The following is a 17677-nucleotide window of genomic DNA, read 5'->3' on the forward strand; positions in this document are numbered from 1 at the left end:
ACCAAAAATAAAAAAGAGAAAAAAATCTTGAGAAGCCTTTTACTTTTAATTTCCCTTCACCTAGATTCATTTTTCCCCAAAACGCATTAGGACTTGTTTGGAGGAGCATTTGCTTTCCGATGAGCTTGAACGCATCGTGGAGTGCAGAATGAATACTCCAGGTAGTTAAATGGAATTTTCCCGAGCAGAGATTCTCCACACGACCAGCACCTCCTGTTGAAGAGAAGAAAATGTCACCAAATATCAGAGAACCCTGAATATACGCCCATCAAAACCTGGAAATCTTCATCTTTAGGGGACTCACTGGACATTAGAGAGGCTGACCCCTGATGCAACCGCTTGTTCTGCCAACCTTTTCTCTGCTGCCAGCGCTCTCTATGATCAAAGAGCAAAAACAATGACACATCCACAGTGCTTTTATTGAAATCCCAGCTTAACGGCGTGTTTTCTCACCTTCTCCCGATCTGTCAGAGATGCAAACCTTTTCTTCTCCTCTGCCTCCAACTCCTGTTTCTTCTTTTCCTCCTTCTGCTCTTTCTCCCGCTGCCTTCGCTGAGCTCTTTGGGCCTTTTTCTTCTCCACCTTTTTGGATTCAGTCTCTGCAGTTAGAGGCCCAGGAACCTGGAGTTGCACAGCGGGGAAACCGTAAGCTTCACCGCTTCAATTTGATGAAATTCACAGTCAGGCAGTTTATTCTCACCTGTGCCTTGCTGTAGTCATACTTATCAGGGTTCTCACCCATGTATTTACGAAAGACGTTCCTGGTGTCTTTGTCGGGGGCGACGGTATACGGCGTCTGGCTTTTGTTATCCCTGTGAAGAGATATTGCAAAGTTAGTGAATGGGCTACAGCCACAAACTTCAATTTATTTTATCAGACTTCCCATGGAGACTTGAAAAGCCTGAAATGTTGTTTCAAATTTGGAGAATTTTGAATTAATACACCAGGAAAAGAGTTTAAGTTTTCAAACTTTCAATTTTACTCCATTATTTAAAAGACAAAAATCTGAATTTCTTGAAAAAGTTGACGGCTTTTTGCTCTGATTTCTACTTAATTGATAACTTTTAAATTTTGTCAAGACTTGAGGTTTGTCTCATTGATAATTTGTTTTTCCTTCATTGTTGAAATAAAAATAAGTGATTTTCTCTTCTCAAAGTACTGCATGGGACTACAGAGTGGCTGATACCTGCATGCAGGATCTGCTCCTGCATGTAGGAGCAGCCAGACGACGGCCTTCTGTGCAGCTGCTGCGGCGACATGCAGCAAAGAAAACCCTGATGAGTCGATGGGTTTATTCAGGATGCTTGAAGGGGCTGTAGAGATATTTTCCTCCATCTTTTCAGGATGGTCCATCGTTTCCTGAGGTAGCTGAAGGAGACTGCAGAGAGCGCCTACATCTCCAACTTTGCATGCAGTAAACAGAGCATCCCTCAGGCTGTAATCAACTGACTCATCRACGGCTTCTAGAGAGATAAAATAACAGATTTAACGACCACTTCAGAGCACTTCTGAAGAAATGATGCTATAACAGACAAATTTAAGCATCTGTGCTCACCATCTTGTTGTTTTTGCCCCTGTGGTTTCTTCTTCCTTGTTTTTACAGATTGTTCCTGGTGAGGCGTTGGCGTCTCCTCCTCCTCCTCTTCTTCTTCTGCAGGTGTAGCCTCAGGCGCCACGTCTTCTAGCTCACTTGCTCCAGCATTCGTGCTTCCTGTTTCAGTTGAATATGGGGGTTTATGTCAGCCATGTTATGAATATTTCTCTGGTACTTAGACTGAACTAGACCAACCTTGATTATGAAGTTTGCCTTGCTCTTTCTTTTTCTTCCTCCTCTTCCTCCGCCTGGAGGGATGCATTTCATGCTCTCTGAGGTCCAGGGTTCCTATCGTGAGCTCCACCATCTCCAGCTGGATATCCTCTCCCTCTTCATCTGAGCTTTCATTATTTTCTTCCCTTGGTGCCAGCAATACATCTGTGTTAAACAAATTGAATATTATTGCTCAGCATAGCAACACAGTTCTTCTCAGAGAGGCGTTCAGGATTAAAACGTACCTTTATCTTCACCTGTGATTTTCTGTGCTGCAGCTTTGGGCTTCTTCTTCCATGCCGTCTTAGACGGACTAAAAACAGCCGACATGTCCGCGTCTTTCCCTGCACAGTCATAGTTAGCATTATTCAATAATTACCTCCTAGATTTACATAAATAGACAACATGCTACTGCTCTAAACATGTATTTAAACACACCATACACCTGGACAGTAGAGAGGACCTCGTGCACCCGCTGCACTTCCCGAAACGTCGCCCTGCGCGTGGCGATGGGAAGTGAGCGGATCCGGGGATCATTTTTTTGGAGGGGACCCCCGCGGCCTCCAAAGAAGATGGTCTTGTTGTAGCTGGGAGCTCGAACAAACACGGCAGAGGCCCTGTTCAAGTGTTCAGCCCAGGTTAGCAGAAGATCCTGAATGTCCTGCAGGGAGTTAGGGAAGCTCTGGATAATCTCTGTTAAAAACTGAAACTCACTTAGATCCATTACAAACAGGGCGATACAGTTCAAAGGTTAGTTTGATTATTATGGACTATATCTTAATAATAAGTTTCTGAAAATCTAAATATCATATATGGCCAATAAAAAAGGATTTTTAAACAAAGAAATACCTTCAGAATTATAGGGAAGGTTGCTGACTGAACAGAACATTCACCAGACAGTCACCAACCGTTTCAACGAGAAGAAAAAGCCATAATGTCATTGCTAAAGAAGCAGGCTGTTTACAGAGTGTTGCATCAAAGTATTTTAAAGCAAAGTTAGGTGGAGGGAAAAAGTGAGGTAGAAAAACGTGCAAAAGCAACAGGGATAACAGCAGCTTCAAAAGTTCTAGCCTGGATAATGTTCAGATTCAAGTTTTGAGTTATTTTAACACTGTTTTACAAAAAAAATTAACTCTAGATTAAAAATGTCAGGATATGTTCCCCCTGCAAAACAAATATATCTGAACAAAAACAGCAAATACCTAAGATTTGTTCAATACAAACTCAGTGATAAAGAATTATCTGAATTTGAGCTAAAAGGTAAAATAAAAACTGCATATGGCTTGTTATTGTGATGGTTAAGAGCCATGAGCTTAATAACTTTACTTTGTTACTCTAAAGGCAAAGTAATGAGGCAGATGAATGCTGTGTAATCTTGCCTTAACGAGCGCTGCCTCGTTGTATCTCCTCAGAGTCGCTCCTGCAGATTTCGCCATGTGGCTGCGGTTCTGGGAATCTCGCAGTCCTTGGGCAGTGCCTCTCTTTGCTCGAACCGTGTATCGATGGAAAGTCTTGTGATGGAGAACTTGTTTCCTAAAACACAAATACGTCGCGATAATTTGACAACGGACAGTTTAGCCGTCTGTTATAATTACAGTGATCTGAAAGAAGAACAAACCCTTCGAAGATGGCTCCAGCAAAATGTCCGCCACCCGTCATTAATATGACCCAGACAGTTTTCTGATTCACAGTCTTCAGAGAGGAAATTATGTTGTGCTCATCAGAATCTGCCTGAAATAAGAAACTGAAATAAATAAGCAGAAGTAGAGAAGAGGGATCCCAACATGAGGCGTACCTGCTGAGCCTCACCTTTCCCATAAGCGCACAGTGATAGATGGACAGATATTCTCCTGCGGAGTTCTGAAACACCACCTTACTGTGGAGCCGCCCAGTTGTTGCACTAGGCTCAGCCGAACTCTCGTTGTCTGTTCCGGTGATGTTACTCCCGGTTCCTCTGTCGTCACTGTCCGTGTCCTCCTCATCAGAGTCAGACTCAGACCCTGAGATACTCGACAGGTCTCCTGCGAAGTCAAAGAAACAATTAGATTTTCCTTTTTCCTTCTAAAAACCTCCACATTTTGGGAAGCTGATTGTGTAAATATTAGACATCCTTTATATTAGCCATGTTTTTTTCTGCTCTAGCTACACAGTTGCTCTTGCATATAAAACCAGATTTGACTGGACAGCTTTTATTCTTAGTGAATAAATTCATAATTTTAAGCAGTTTTGGATTTAATTTGGTTATCAAAAGAAATAACAGAACTGTCACTGTTAACTAGTCCACCAGCAGTGCTGACTACCTGAAGCTTTTTCAGCGATTCTAGTAAACTAGTGCAACTTGTTGAGAGCTAGTGGGTGAAAATGACATTTGATAAAAAGGATTTCTAATATTTACACAAACAGCTTTCCATCAGAGCACCATTGTTTCCGCACCGGCTCTGGTTTTTTTCTCAAACTCCTCTGCTGTGATGGGAGGCGATCCTGCCATCTTTTGTCTCAAATTAAACCGATGCCAGTCAAGCTTGTAGTGCTCCCTCTGCAAAACAAACACAACCCACTATAAACTGGTGTTCCTCAACCACACACACATCTGTTTCATAGAGTGTTTAACCGGATGGGGTCACCTGTTCCTCTCTGTTATCAAAGGAACATTTGCAGGCTGAGCAGGCCATTTTGTCTGACACCTCTCTCTTCCAGTCGTCATCTGGACCTCCAATTTTCACACCTGCAAAGTGACATAAACTAGAAATTAAATGAACAAGAAAATTCTCACTGTCGTAATGCACAAGATGCAGAGTATAGCAATAAAATAGAATGTCATTGGAATTCTATTATTTTTTAAAATTCTATTCATAAAGCATAAAGTGCCATGTGAGTTGGAACCACCACATTATCACTGACTGTGAACACTTTACACTGGTTCTCAAGCAAGCTGGATTATGAGCCTCTCCATGTTTCCTCCAGACTTTGGGACCTTGATTTCTAAACAAAATGTAAAATTTTGTAAATCTGAAAAGAGGACTTTGGACCACAAAGCAACAGTCTTTATCCTCCTTAGCCCACAAAAGAAGCTTCTGGCAAGTTACAATCCAGGGCTTGTTACTCTCAATTCTCTCAAAAAGTAAACATTTTCCTTCTACTCAACTTTCTATTTAATGTGTTTGCTACAACCATCTTCTTTGGCACTGACCTATTGTGACTTGCCCTCCTTGTGAAGGGTGTTAATTACTGTCTGCTAGTCAACAGTCAAGTCAGCAGTTCTCTTTTTGCTTGTGATGTCAGAACTTTAACATTTCTTAATTAAACAGTATTTTTGCAACTCCAGCATAGTGCTCTAATTTTCTGACCAACTTATTTTTGGCTTTTCAGTAACTTTGAGCTATAGTCATCAAAATTAACAGGACTGCCCTTGAAATATATTGAACTGTGAAATAATTAATTAATATTTGATGTCAGTTTTACTGTTTGAATTATAATACTGTAAATCAACTCCTTGCTGGTATTCTAACTTAGAGAGCTTCACTTGTACAGCTCATACTTACAGTCTGTGGATGATCCAGTCTCCTTCAGGGCAGAGTTTACCTCCCTCAGCTTAAAAGCTTCTTCGTTTGAGCACAAGTCGAAGATGGAGCGGAGGTCGGTACACGTTGTCATTGTTTATATATATATATATTTTCTGTTCTGATAGAAAAAAGCAGACAAAATATAAACCAGGTTAGTCTTTTAAAAATACAGTACACAGATACAGAGGTAGCTTACTGTTAGCCATTCGATTCTTGGTGTATGCAGTAATGAGAACATGCACTCTACGATCCGAAAACAAAGTGTAAACTAATCTTTAATTGTGTTTTTTTTAAGCTGCCGTTGCAATTATTTGACAATGTGTCCTGCTAACGACACGTGTAGAAATGACAGCTGGTTTATTTTCTCTTCAAAATGAAACACGACTTCTAAATAGTTTTAACTCTTCAAACAAAGCTTTAGCGTCTGTAGAAGTAATTAATAAAAATGACCTAAAAATAAATAGCAACTCACCATAAAAGGAAGGCGGTCAGAAAATGTTGTGCTTCCTCCAACCGACTACGGAAGCTCAGGAGTGTCAATTATGCGGCGCGGCAGCAGTTGTGCTGGTATCTGCGGAGCAAAGGTTGCTGACATACAGAAGGAAACACTATACAAAGGCACAGTAAATCAATAGCAATTTAATTTTTAAGCATATAATGATATTTCCAAAAAAGTTAATATTTAAATTTCAATTAATTTTTACATATATAAGCGATTTCCAGTACGTGACACCGGTATTGCTTTGGTATTTATTACTCCAAACCCTTAAACCTGACTGAACTTAAGACAGAAGGGCACAAAACCTACCGGTTTTCCTCCTGAATATAGGTCCAAACAGGACCAGTACAAAATTCTGAGGCCTTAACAGAAGTACACTTCAGGGCCCTCTTACAGCTAAGAATAATAAGAATAACACTTATGAAAGAGACTTGGATATAATATAATGTTATTGTCTAAACAAGCATTAATAGCCAATGTACATTGACTTCCTTATCACAGCTTTTAGGGGTACAGCCAATCAGCGCCAAGGAAAATTAATGGCATACCTGGATTAGCTGCTTTGCAAGCACCAACTTCTAGCTTTTTAAGTAGCATTGCACTTTGATATTTCAGCTTTCCAATTAGCATTTTTTAGCATTTAATTTAGCTATGATATGTACAAAAATAATCCACAGATACATTTTTGTCATATTAGACTTATTCTAAAATAGTACTTCATAATGATGTGGTGCCAGGTTTTTCCTAGCACTAGTGAGTATGACTATGTATTTCACTACCATCTGCCATTTGATAATGACTGGCTCCCACCTGGCCACTCAACCATAAAGCCCTTATTGGAGGTCTGTGACCTACAATTTCTTTGACTTCAGGTTTGGTTTCTGCTCTGTCAACTGCAAAACTTTACACAGGTTTAATTAAATTATCAAGTTGTAAATCACAAGGATTATTAGTGGAAATAAAGTGCATCCAATTCAGTTTATGAGTTATGGAAGATGTGTGAAAACTTTGGTAGGTTTGTATTTTTTGAACATTCACAAATTGTGAAAACACTTTCCACCCCTTTTCGTGAGGGGAAAACTAGACAATTTCATGCACATCAGTTTTAGAATTAACTTGTTAGAACCAATAAGTGGACACATATCAATTTCTAAATGTAAAAAAAAAAAATTCTTTTTTTAATGGGCAACACCTCCATATATAGCCTATGCTTTCATGAACTCTGTGGCCTTGTCACACTTTAAATCTGGATTTGGAGTTTTATTTCAGAAAACAATTTCCAGAAAAGCCCGCTGTACAAACAACTAACATCGTGTAAAGGTGGAATAAAGAAGTAGTTTGGTGGAAATAAAGACTTTATTGGTTTCATTTTTWAAAAAAAGAGAGACAGCTAATTACTGAGTACAATTAAAAGAAAATAACTGTCCCTGGAAACAATTTACTTTTTTATTGTTTTTCTTTTTGACTTTCTGGTTGCCACAGGACTTGAAGCTTGTCCTGTAAACAAGAAAAGGACAACACTTTCTATCAGATATATCCACATGCAGAAAATAAACAGCCTGAAACCTTCTAATACCTGCACCGTCACAAGCTTTGAGCTCTGCCAAGCGATCTTCCACCTCCAGGATTTCAGCAGTAAGACTTTGGACCTTACTTGAGGCACTCTTGAGCTGCTCCTCCAAAATACAAATTTTATTTCTGAAAATATAGTAAACATGGTGTCCGTTTGTTACTTATGGGTTTTTTCTTACAGCAAACAGCATGTCTAGTTACCTGTGTGAGGCAGCCTGTTGATCCAGATGTTCTGAGAGATGCTTTTCCTTTGATAGGAGCTTGCCTAGTTGGTGCAATGCATTACCTATTGCACCATTTTCCATCATAAACTTCATTCTCTGCTCAGTTTCTTTTTTGCTGCAGATGAGAACAGAGATCAAAACCCAGGTGAGGGCTGAGTAATTACACAAAGACTTAAAATGTTTGAAGCTATAAAACCAGGACCCTGCTGTGCTTCATTACTTTGCCTGATCAGCAGACTCTGGAAAAAAACAAAAAAACAACTGTTTTACTGATCTTCTACCATTTATGTGGATTTTAAGGTCACCTCGTAATGCAGCAATCACTTTAGTAGGTAGATTTTGTTACATCTAATAAGGAGAGTGACAGAGTCAGCCAGCCAAAGAGCAAGTAAAAGATAGTGTGGGGGAAAGCACAAGGAAAACTGAATTTTTCTATTTATAAAAAAGACAAATTACAACCCTAATAAAATATACTGATACCATAGAAGTGCCAGAGCATTTTTGTGTCTAAGGATCACATCCAAATCCCTAGACACCCTGAGAGATTCAAGTCATTTTATGACCCTGACCATCCTCTTCATGAGACTGTCTTAGGGGAGGAAAAAAAGTGTCTTTAGTCAGAACTGACGTTTCTTGTCCATAGCCATCACCACAATAACTCTGGAGAATTTTTAATTAATACGAGTTTCGAAAACATTTAATTTCAGTAAAGCACTTTTGAATTTGAACTGAATTTTTAGTACATTGTGTTTCAGATAAACTTTTTCTGTCTTATGTCCCATGCAATGAAAAAATATTTCTATTTTAAAAACAACCACAATTAGTCGGAGAGAAACGAAAGATGCCGATTCAAACCATAGTTTTATCATTTTCCAATATTAACTTGCAATCAACAATATGGCTGATAAACTGACGTATCGTTTATGGACCTATGGCATGCAACCTTTAGCAATGACATGATCAAGGTACTTTTCTGTATGCATACTTTTAAGAAAATTTATTTAAACGCGAATGATGCGGTGCACAAAGTCAATACCAGCGAGCGGTTTCCTCCTCGAGACGTAGTCTTTCCTGCCGCACCTCCTCCAGTTTCTGAGTGGTTTCACTGATAGCACGCGCCAGGTCCTTAATTTGTTACAAGAGAAAAGCGTATGTGTTTTTTTTCTCAAACAATTTTCGTGTTGAACGCCTTATCAACCTTAAATTTTACACCAAGTCAACGTACAGATGTATTTTTCTCTTGGAAAAATGTACGGTCAGAAAATGCTGTCATTGCAGTCGAGGTGTTGTTTCGCCGTACAACAATAAAAGGTGTTAACGTGTGACGTATGGTTCTGCCTTATAAAGGGTGCTTCCGCCTCTGGAATGCAGAGCCCGGATAGCTCAGTCGGTAGAGCATCAGACTTTTAATCTGAGGGTCCAGGGTTCAAGTCCCTGTTCGGGCGGAGTTTTTAATTTTTCCTTCCAAAATTTGTTATTGCTGTGGCCAATTCCCCAATCTGTCTATTTATTTTTGCTTTAAACTGCTGTTGAAATCACCGTCTTTCCTCGTTGTGACTTCATTATCATGACATAATTTAATGGTCTCTCTTATTATTCAAATTATTGAGACAGCAAGGTGTTCCACAACTATAAATGCTGAATTAAAATAGTCATTTAAAAATAGAAATAGAAAAAGTACTTTACTTGAGACTTTATTGATCCAACAGTGGGGAAATCCAGGCTTCACAGCAGCATACACCAAACAATAAAATGCAAGTAAATGACACACAGGCAGTATAACCTAAATAAGAATGCAAATGTGCCCTACGACAGACTGGCGACCTGTCCAGGGTGAACCCCGCCTCTCGCCCGAAACGTTAGCTGGAGATGGGCACCAGCAACCCTCCCGACCCCACAAAGGGGACAAGGGTGTCAAGAAAATGGATGGATGGATGGAATGCAAATGTGAATTTGCAAATCTGCATAAAACAAGCATAAAAATAAATATGTAGAAATTACTTAACATCTCATACAAACAGCAAAAAATAAATGTAATCAGTTTCTAAAACAAAAGTGAAATTACTGAAATGCAATTAGGTTCAAACTTAGAAATGCATCAGCCAGTCAGCTAGAAGACAAATTAACCAATTTTTTTCTTAAATAGAGTCCTTTCTTTATTTATCAAACACATATCAAACTTAAACCATTGTTTAAAATATTTTTCAATGATTGATTTGAAACAATTCTCAAATATTTTCTAATTAAATACCTAATTCAAATGGCAATTTGAGTTCTAATTCTTGTTGCCTTTGTTATCCCCATCCTTTATGCTAATTTTCACTATTTGTCATTCATAATGTTGAGCTGAAATTCTTGTTCATTAGGGTGCAAAATATATCACTTTGGATTTATTGAGACAAACAAACCTTCAAGTCAGCTCTGGAATTGGCAAAAAAAGTCATATTAAAGGTTTGTGACAAGGAGAGCATGGGGTAAATAATCTAAACAGAATTTTATTAAAATAAGCCTGGCATCTTATCACATATTTTAATGAGCAAGGTTGAGTTATTTTGCAAAGAAGAATTAACAAAATAAGGAAAAAAATAATTTGCAGCTCTAAAGGCAGCAATAAGTGGTTTTACAGTCTTATTTGTCAAAAACAAATTGAAAACAATTATTTGATTTTTACATCTCGCAATTACGCTCCACTTGTGTTGATTTGTTGCACACAATCCTAATAAAATATATGTAAGCTTAGTAATGTGACACTGAATTAAAAAGTAACAGTTTATTAAATGCTGAACAATTTTAAATGGTTTTACAACAAATGAAATAATTTTGTGAAATTAGCAAAATACAACAACATTGTCCTGATCTCCAAATATACACATGAACCCAAACTCTAATCAGGAATTGTATTGTGTATGCATTGGAGTCTGGATATACAGTAACCCTGGTTGTATGAAAGCATACTTATTACTGCAGAAAGATTTGGTCTCAGAGGCATTAGAGCGTGTGGATAAGAATATGTTAGAATGTGAAATCAGCAGCATAACATAGCATGTGAACCATGAGTAAGCTTAGTTTCAGTAAAATGGAAAACAGTAGTCCTGGTGAACATACACACCATCTAAATCCTAAAATTGTACCGATCCAGTGCCAAACATTAGACCGTTTAATTTAAATTGCAGTCGAACTGTTATTAAACAGTGTAGGACCTCACATTATGCTCCCGTTGAAGATGTTGTTTTTGAAAAAAAAGTCAAACTAATTAGGGGATTAAACTCACTGACAAACAAATAACAGCAGCCCAGTAATTTACCTGGGATAATCATGGGTATTATCTCCGGACAGCGGCCTATAAAACTGGGTGTTAGTGCAGGTCAAATGGCAACACTGAAGAAGGATCTGCCAGGAAAAGATGGAGCAGATTATCCTGCTGTGTGCGCTCTCAGCTTGTCTCTTGGCTGCAAACGCTCAGGTAAACATGCAGAGAAATGGAAGTAAGAGTGGGAGTTTTACATGTAGAAATCTGCTTACTGCTCGGTTCTTGTATTTTTTTTTTCTTGCAGAAATTTTTACTCAGTCCCAAATGGGTACCTATTGGTTTCAGGGGTAATTTTTTAATAATAATATATATATATATATATATTTATAAAAATAAAAGATTATTGTGAATGTAGCTGAAATAATGGCAGAACCTTTACTGACTAATGCTTCCTTTCAAGAGCCTGAAGGAAAAAAAGAAGGCACTGCAATGGATAAAATAATCAAAGCCAATGAACTTCATGGTGAGTATTTTATAATAATTGAAAGATTTTGCAACATATTTTAAAATGTTTACTATTTTTGATTTTGTCCTTAATCATTTCTACTTCAGGTTCCCACGTCATCGACGGTTCCACCACCCTCAGAGAGGGAGATATCGCTGTGTCCACTGGAAGGCGCTCAAAGATCTGCTTCGCCCGGAGCTGCCTCTGGTCCAAATCTGTGGATGGACACGTCTACGTTGCCTACACACTCTCACCTGATTACAGTAAGTTAAGGGTTTGGTAAACCCTCTAACACTGTAGCATGCTTTAACAGAATCTTCTTTAGTAATATTTCTTACTCCTGTGTGCGTCCTTTAAATAAATAAACAGCTGACATTGAGACAAAACTGATAAAGGAGGGAATGGACAACATAGAGGACAGCACCTGCATCCGTTTTGTTCCTCGAACTCACCAAAGAGACTACATCGACATCCAGCCCAACTCAGGGTGAGTTATGACCAAAAAAATACATATATTACAACATCATACCATAATTTTAATAAAATATTTCATTTTTTATGCAAAACATATACATCAAAGAGCGTTGTTTCTCTATGTTTTTATTTGTAAATGAAGATGTTGGTCCTACCTTGGCTCTCGTGGAGGAAAACAGACCCTTTCGCTCCAGAATCCAGACTGCATGGATATGGGAGTGATTTCCCATGAGTTTATGCATTCCCTAGGCTTTGTGCATGAGCAGTCCCGCATTGACCGGGACAACTATGTCACCATCATGTGGCCAAACATTTGGAGAGGTAACATCAAAACATACTGGTGACCTTTAACACACACACACATCAAACAAATACAATAAATAAAAAAATGTAATGCATTTTTTTCTTTGACAGATCGGCTTAGAAACTTTGAGAAGTTTAAGACAGAAAATCTGGACCTGCCGTATGACTTTGGCTCGATTATGCACTTTGGGATGTAAGTCGTGTTTTTTATGTGTAAAACTGCATTTAATTCTTATCTTGAGGTGAATATCTGTGAGTAAGAAAACATAAAAAGATATTTTATTTTAGTAATTTATTCAATTTAGTAAATTCTAAATGTGAAACCCATGCAATAAATAGAATAATTACACATTCAAGTTCTCAGAAAAATTGAACATAAGACCAAAAACAATGCTTCTTATCACTAAAATGTTCTAGTCTATGCTATGACAGCTTACAGCAAACATGTTGAAGATGTTAACAGAAGGTTTAGTGGATGGAATAAATGTGGTACAGAAGCAAAGCATGTTCCAGAATTTGGGGTAGATGCACAAACGTTGAACTGCAGGTAGAGACAGTGCTTCCAAAGCAACCACACACAAATTCAAGACAATGCCTTCCGCTGTCACTTTGAATACCTGTCACACCCGAAGCAGAGCCCGAGTAAGAAGTGTCTTACCTGGTGCTGTTCTCTGTTATCAGCATGTTATCAGCATTTGTATATTTCTATGTTAAGGTATGCTTATTCGATGGCCGGAGATCCAACCATCGTCCCAAAGAACGGCAGGAACATTAAGCTGGGCCAGGCATCGTCTCTCAGTCACCTTGACAAGCTGAAAATCAACAGGCTTTATCAATGCGGTTCGTACAGAAAAAAAATATCGAGCAGCATAAATTTCAGAGCTACTATATAAATCGGTAAATGAGCTAAATAGTGCTTCATTTTGTCTCTTTCTGCAGCCGTGAATGACGATTAGAACCTGAACCAAGACGAGGTGAAGCAGGAATCCTCTGAAAGCGGATGTGATAAACTGCTGCTGAAACATCTTCAAACAATCTCATAATATTTTAGGCCTTGTTTTGTGTAGCTGAACTTGTATTTGTTTGAGTGAGACATTTAACTTTATATTTAATGTTTTAGTAGACAGAATTGGCATATGTCTTTGCTGTTGTACAGTGAAAGATGAAATGAAAGTTATTGCCTTGGTTTAACTAGTCACTTAATATCCCTGTTCACTTCCTGCAATAAAGATGTTAAAGAATTTAAAAAAACTAATTGCATCATTATTATTGCAATATGTTGAGGTAGCTGAAGATTTTGGGTGATGGCGTTAAATAAAAAAAGCTGCAGTTCATTTGATTATAGAAATCAAATAGAAATACTGGCTAATAGAAAGCCAGTCCAGTTTATACTGAAATAATTCCTCCTGGCTTTATTTTCCAATAATTTTTTTGATATGACAACCATAAGTGGCAGATTTCACTGTTACCACACACCGCTCGTCCTTTAAGTGTTTACCTCTCAAAATTGCCCCTTAATAAAAATAGGAACGATGTTTGGGGAGGGATTTATTATGTTTATATATGTTTACCTGAGCTGTCGTTATCATCTGATAGTATATCACTAAATCACTGGTTACCACTACAGTCAGACTCAAATTGCTGGTCTTGCAGGACTGGGTGGAGAGTTATTCCTCTGAAAGCAACTGCTTTGATAGCAAAAACACCTCTAAGTGTCTCATTTCAGAAAGTGCTGAATAATGAAGGCCAGCAGCGGGACCACCTGTTGCGGATCAGTAGTGGACTTGAGTAAATTACACCCGCTGGATGATGAGAGGTCTCAGCCCACGCTCTCATCACAGGAGTGGGGCCCAATCAGTACAAGGCAGTGGAGGAGAAGTGGGTATATAGATCCAGTGAAGGTGGGAACTTTGCTGAGCAGTGATCTGAAACTGGGGAAACGACCTGAAAAAACAAATATGGATTCTAGAGTTGTGCTTCTAGGCGTCTTGTTTGGGGTGCTCATCCCGGTGGATATGGTCCCCGTTAAGGTCAGTGCCAAGAGGAAATGCTTTTATAGAGAGAGGTAGATTTATTGTACTCTACAGTTAAATGATTTATTGATAATATTATGTATCTATTTACAACATTACTGACAGAATTCCACTGGCGTACATGAGGGCAAACTGAGACTGAAGAGGAAATACTCTGGTGAGCTCTTTGAAGAAGGTATTTACATACAGCTGCATCTCAGTATGAATATGATCAATTCAAGAAGTGAAACTCGTATAGAGCCATTACATGCAGAGTGGCATATTTCAAGTGTTTATTTCTGTTTGTTGAAACATCATATTAGATCTATAAAGAAATAGATAGTGCCCTACTAATAAAAAATATGTCCTACTCGGTTGAGGCTCCTTTTGCCATGATTTACCGCATTAGTGAAACTTTTTTTGAAGGCAAATCGATTGTGGTTCTGTTAATTTCTTTAATGATGGCCTGCAGCTTCTAAGACTTGTTGGAAAATTAAATCAGTATAGGTTTTTTTATGAAGCTTTTTCCTTTAACTAAACTTTATATGTTGTTTAATATGTTGTCATGCAGCACTCTGTGAACAACCAGCTTCTTCAGCAAAAGCCTTTTGTGGCTTACACTCCTTCTGCAGGGTGTTAGTAACTGTATTCTGGGAAACTGTCAAGTCGGCAGTTTTTCCCAGCTATGGTCTCTAATATGACACAAGATAACCTATCTATATTAAAAATCATTTACCTGGTCTAATGTAATATTCCAATTTTTTGAGTAACACAATTCTGGGTTCCTTAATATCCATCTCTAATTCATAATTGTAAAAATTAATGGGGAAAAAAACACTTAGAATTTTTCAATAAAACTTGTTTCACTTTTTGAATTGACTTACCTTTTAACGATATTCTAATTTACTGAGATGTACATTTACATGCAGTGATATTGTACATTTGAAACAATAACATTTACAAAACCGACAATGATCACTATGTTTTTGTGTTAAGATGAGCTCATGGACCGAGATGAAATGACCGCAATGGATCAGATCCTAGAAGTCAACAGCAGTAAGTGCAATGTAAATTGAAATAAACTATGTTAATTCACTCTTTGTAAGCTTTGTTAAATGTTGCACTTCAGGGCTGCGGGCGCCCAGAGGATTGTCATTCAGGGAAGGAGATATTGCTTATTCATACGTGCGCAGTGCCATAAACTGCCCTGGGAATGCCTGTCTGTGGCCCAAATCAATTGATGGATTTGTTTACGTTCCCTACCTCCTCTCTCCTGTATACGGTAGGAATCCATTTTAAAGGGGTTTACAGATAGAAACACTTTGGTCTATTTTAATTAAATAGTCTTGTTGTTGTTTTTGTTTCTGTAGATGATATGGACAGAATCACAATAGAAACAGGAATGCAAGAGATTTCCTCTGGAACCTGCATCAAATTTATTCCTCGCACTCATGAGGCCAGCTTCCTCGACATCCAGCCTAGATACGGGTGAGACGGACTCCATACTTCATGTAACTCTGCTTTGTGTGAGGAAGCACTGTAAGGTTTGCTCTGTGCTCCCCCAGTTGCTGGTCGTTTCTGGGGCAGACCGGGGGAAGCCAGACCTTGTCACTACAGACTCCTGGATGCATGTGGTCGGGGATTGCTGCTCATGAATTCATGCACGCCCTCGGCTTTGTGCACGAGCAATCCCGCTCGGACCGAGACCACTATGTCACCATTGTGTGGAAGAACATCTTGCCAGGTTTGGATGAATGGCCGCGACCAAGGATTCCCAATACATTTGAACTAAATAAGACTAATGTCCCTTTTTCTGTGTGACAGAACAAATACACAACTTCAGGAGACAGGCGACGAACAATCTGAACAGCCCATACGACTACAGTTCTGTCATGCATTATGGACGGTGAGATGCTGCTTAAGGCAACATATAGTGTGTGTCTTCTGTGTTTGCTTTTTCTGTCACTTACATTTTTTATTTTTATTTTATATAAAATAAATATGAGTTAAGTATGTACAAAAGGCAATCCTCAAAAAATTAGTTAACTATTAAGAGGAAAACAACAATACAAAGCAGCCTGGCCCTGTGTAAAAAAGTAATTGTTAATTCATGCATTAACTCTTCTTTTTGGATGAACATTCTGTAGACTGATGAGAACAAAGTTGAACTTTTCAGATGATGATGTGTCCAGTTACATTTGTAATAAAATCATTATACAAGGTGATCAGGGGCTGCTTTTCCACTTCAGTAAATGGATGAGTTATTGTAACTAATTAAACCATGCAGTCCAGGCATCAGGTTTATGATGTTGTAGCAGGATATCAATCCAAAGTCTGCAAATAAGTCCAAATGTGAATGGCTAAAGACCAAAACACAATGACGGTTTTGAAGTGTCTCATCAAAGTCCAGACTGGGATCCATTTGAGATACCATAGCTTTCCAGTTCATGCAAAAAAATTCCTTTAAGGTGGTAGAATTAAAACTATTCTGTAAAGAAGAGTGGATCAAAATTCCTAAGGAGTGATGTAAAACACTCATTACCACCAACAAAACGCTTGATGGCAATTGTTACTAGCAAAAGTAGCATAAAGTATTAAAGTTTAGAATATTGATTTTTTTTTTTATGTGGGGCCATGTGTTTCCATAGCATGTGTCCCTTATGATCTAAATCATTATACAATATCTAAACATTTTTATTTACTTAAGTAATCTTATGAGTAAAATATTTGATGATCTGAAACATTTAACTATGATTAAAAAAAACACACAAAAAGAAGAAATTTGATTAAGGATTAATATTTTTTAGAATCAATTTAAAAATAAACTCTTTGCGTTAATGAATGCTGGGGTAACCTTACATTTTCTAAATCTCTGCTTCAGATATGCTTTCTCTGAGGACGGTGGACCAACAATCATCCCCAAACCAGATCCTTACATTCCTATTGGCCAGCGAGATGGACCTAGTGTACTTGACCTGCATAAAATAAATGTTCTTTATAGCTGTGGTATGTAAAATGACACACAAACATCTCCCAAAAAAAAGGAATTTAAAATAATTTTTAATCTGCTTGATTGCTGTGTTCTCACTTACAGGTGCTAATGAGTAATGAATGTGAACATCTCAGCTGTACGGTCCTGCCAGATGTGTGAACTACATATTCTAAAGTAAATGATGCAGAACTCAAGATAAATTATTTTTGCAGTAGACGTGCTTTTATTATTAAGAGGTCTAAGTTTTTTTCAAATTGTGTTTATTGTTTTTTAGTGCAAGCCCATTGAATTGCTAAAACATCAGTTAAGCTATGAATCACTCAAATATATACCAGCCATAAATAAACATACTCAGTGCTGAAGCTCTAGATAATTGTTTCAAGTGTCTTAAAAATAATTCTGTACCATCCTCTTTGTCACTCCCACTATTCTGTCCGCTTAAATAAAGAAAATGCAACAGAAAATCTTGTGGCCAG

General features: G+C 38.0%; 3 protein-coding genes, 1 long non-coding RNA gene and 1 other non-coding gene across 11 annotated transcripts; 3 read left to right on the forward strand and 2 right to left on the reverse strand.

Moving 5' to 3' along the window:
- Positions 1-25: 25 nt before the first annotated feature.
- ankzf1 (ankyrin repeat and zinc finger peptidyl tRNA hydrolase 1) lies at positions 26-6270 on the reverse strand. Its single transcript, XM_008403959.2, has 17 exons — positions 6179-6270; positions 5843-5941; positions 5350-5488; positions 4432-4532; positions 4241-4343; positions 3617-3828; positions 3426-3538; positions 3187-3340; positions 2246-2468; positions 2053-2151; positions 1790-1972; positions 1556-1711; positions 1187-1463; positions 701-812; positions 454-621; positions 305-375; positions 26-213 (listed from the first exon to the last, which is right to left on the reverse strand). Exons 3-17 carry the CDS (start codon positions 5459-5461, stop codon positions 87-89), a joined length of 2211 nt encoding a protein of 736 aa, XP_008402181.1. The 5' UTR covers positions 5462-5488; positions 5843-5941; positions 6179-6270; the 3' UTR covers positions 26-86.
- hce2l2 (high choriolytic enzyme 2-like 2) lies at positions 5357-13442 on the forward strand. 4 transcript variants are annotated; one of them, XM_017308072.1, is made up of 9 exons: positions 5369-5443; positions 7352-7504; positions 11376-11438; positions 11528-11683; positions 11790-11907; positions 12037-12215; positions 12309-12390; positions 12913-13037; positions 13137-13442. In XM_017308072.1, exons 2-9 carry the CDS (start codon positions 7411-7413, stop codon positions 13151-13153), a joined length of 834 nt encoding a protein of 277 aa, XP_017163561.1. In that variant the 5' UTR covers positions 5369-5443; positions 7352-7410; the 3' UTR covers positions 13154-13442. The 4 variants fall into 4 exon arrangements, with proteins under 4 accessions (XP_008402185.1, XP_017163561.1, XP_008402182.1 ...); XM_008403960.2 differs by lacking the exons at positions 5369-5443; positions 7352-7504 and adding exons at positions 10988-11128; positions 11220-11262; XM_008403963.2 differs by lacking the exon at positions 7352-7504 and having other exon boundaries at positions 5357-5443.
- Positions 7276-9455, reverse strand: LOC103461669 (uncharacterized). 3 transcript variants are annotated; one of them, XR_533169.2, is made up of 5 exons: positions 8702-9455; positions 7886-7904; positions 7643-7780; positions 7446-7567; positions 7276-7366 (listed from the first exon to the last, which is right to left on the reverse strand). It is a non-coding gene; the product is annotated as an uncharacterized LOC103461669 (long non-coding RNA). The 3 variants fall into 3 exon arrangements; XR_533168.2 differs by lacking the exon at positions 7886-7904; XR_001777186.1 differs by having other exon boundaries at positions 7643-7904.
- Positions 9038-9110, forward strand: trnak-uuu (transfer RNA lysine (anticodon UUU)). Its single transcript has one exon. It is a non-coding gene; the product is annotated as a tRNA-Lys (tRNA).
- Positions 13443-13783: 341 nt separating the features above from the next.
- On the forward strand, positions 13784-17665 carry hce2l1 (high choriolytic enzyme 2-like 1). 2 transcript variants are annotated; one of them, XM_008403957.2, is made up of 9 exons: positions 13784-14227; positions 14336-14405; positions 15206-15265; positions 15339-15491; positions 15580-15697; positions 15775-15953; positions 16034-16115; positions 17091-17215; positions 17304-17665. In XM_008403957.2, exons 1-9 carry the CDS (start codon positions 13937-13939, stop codon positions 17315-17317), a joined length of 1092 nt encoding a protein of 363 aa, XP_008402179.2. In that variant the 5' UTR covers positions 13784-13936; the 3' UTR covers positions 17318-17665. The 2 variants fall into 2 exon arrangements, with proteins under 2 accessions (XP_008402179.2, XP_008402180.2); XM_008403958.2 differs by having other exon boundaries at positions 14336-14387.
- The last annotated feature ends 12 nt before the right edge of the window (positions 17666-17677 follow it).

The sequence above is a fragment of the Poecilia reticulata genome, linkage group LG2, assembly GCF_000633615.1.
Source record: "Poecilia reticulata strain Guanapo linkage group LG2, Guppy_female_1.0+MT, whole genome shotgun sequence".
Classification (NCBI taxonomy): Eukaryota; Metazoa; Chordata; class Actinopteri; order Cyprinodontiformes; family Poeciliidae; genus Poecilia; species Poecilia reticulata.

Excerpts from the sequence above, each read along its gene's own strand:
- hce2l2 (XM_017308071.1), top strand. The coding sequence starts at position 11,145 with ATGGAAGTAAGAGTGGGAGTTTTACATGTAGAAATCTGCTTACTGCTC. Across the intron at positions 11,908-12,036 it reads GACATCCAGCCCAACTCAGG|ATGTTGGTCCTACCTTGGCT; the intron begins GTGAGTTATGAC and ends TTGTAAATGAAG. Across the intron at positions 12,391-12,912 it reads TCGATTATGCACTTTGGGAT|GTATGCTTATTCGATGGCCG; the intron begins GTAAGTCGTGTT and ends TTCTATGTTAAG.
- hce2l1 (XM_008403957.2), top strand. The coding sequence starts at position 13,937 with ATGAAGGCCAGCAGCGGGACCACCTGTTGCGGATCAGTAGTGGACTTG. Across the intron at positions 15,266-15,338 it reads GATCCTAGAAGTCAACAGCA|GGCTGCGGGCGCCCAGAGGA; the intron begins GTAAGTGCAATG and ends GTTGCACTTCAG. Across the intron at positions 16,116-17,090 it reads TCTGTCATGCATTATGGACG|ATATGCTTTCTCTGAGGACG; the intron begins GTGAGATGCTGC and ends TCTCTGCTTCAG.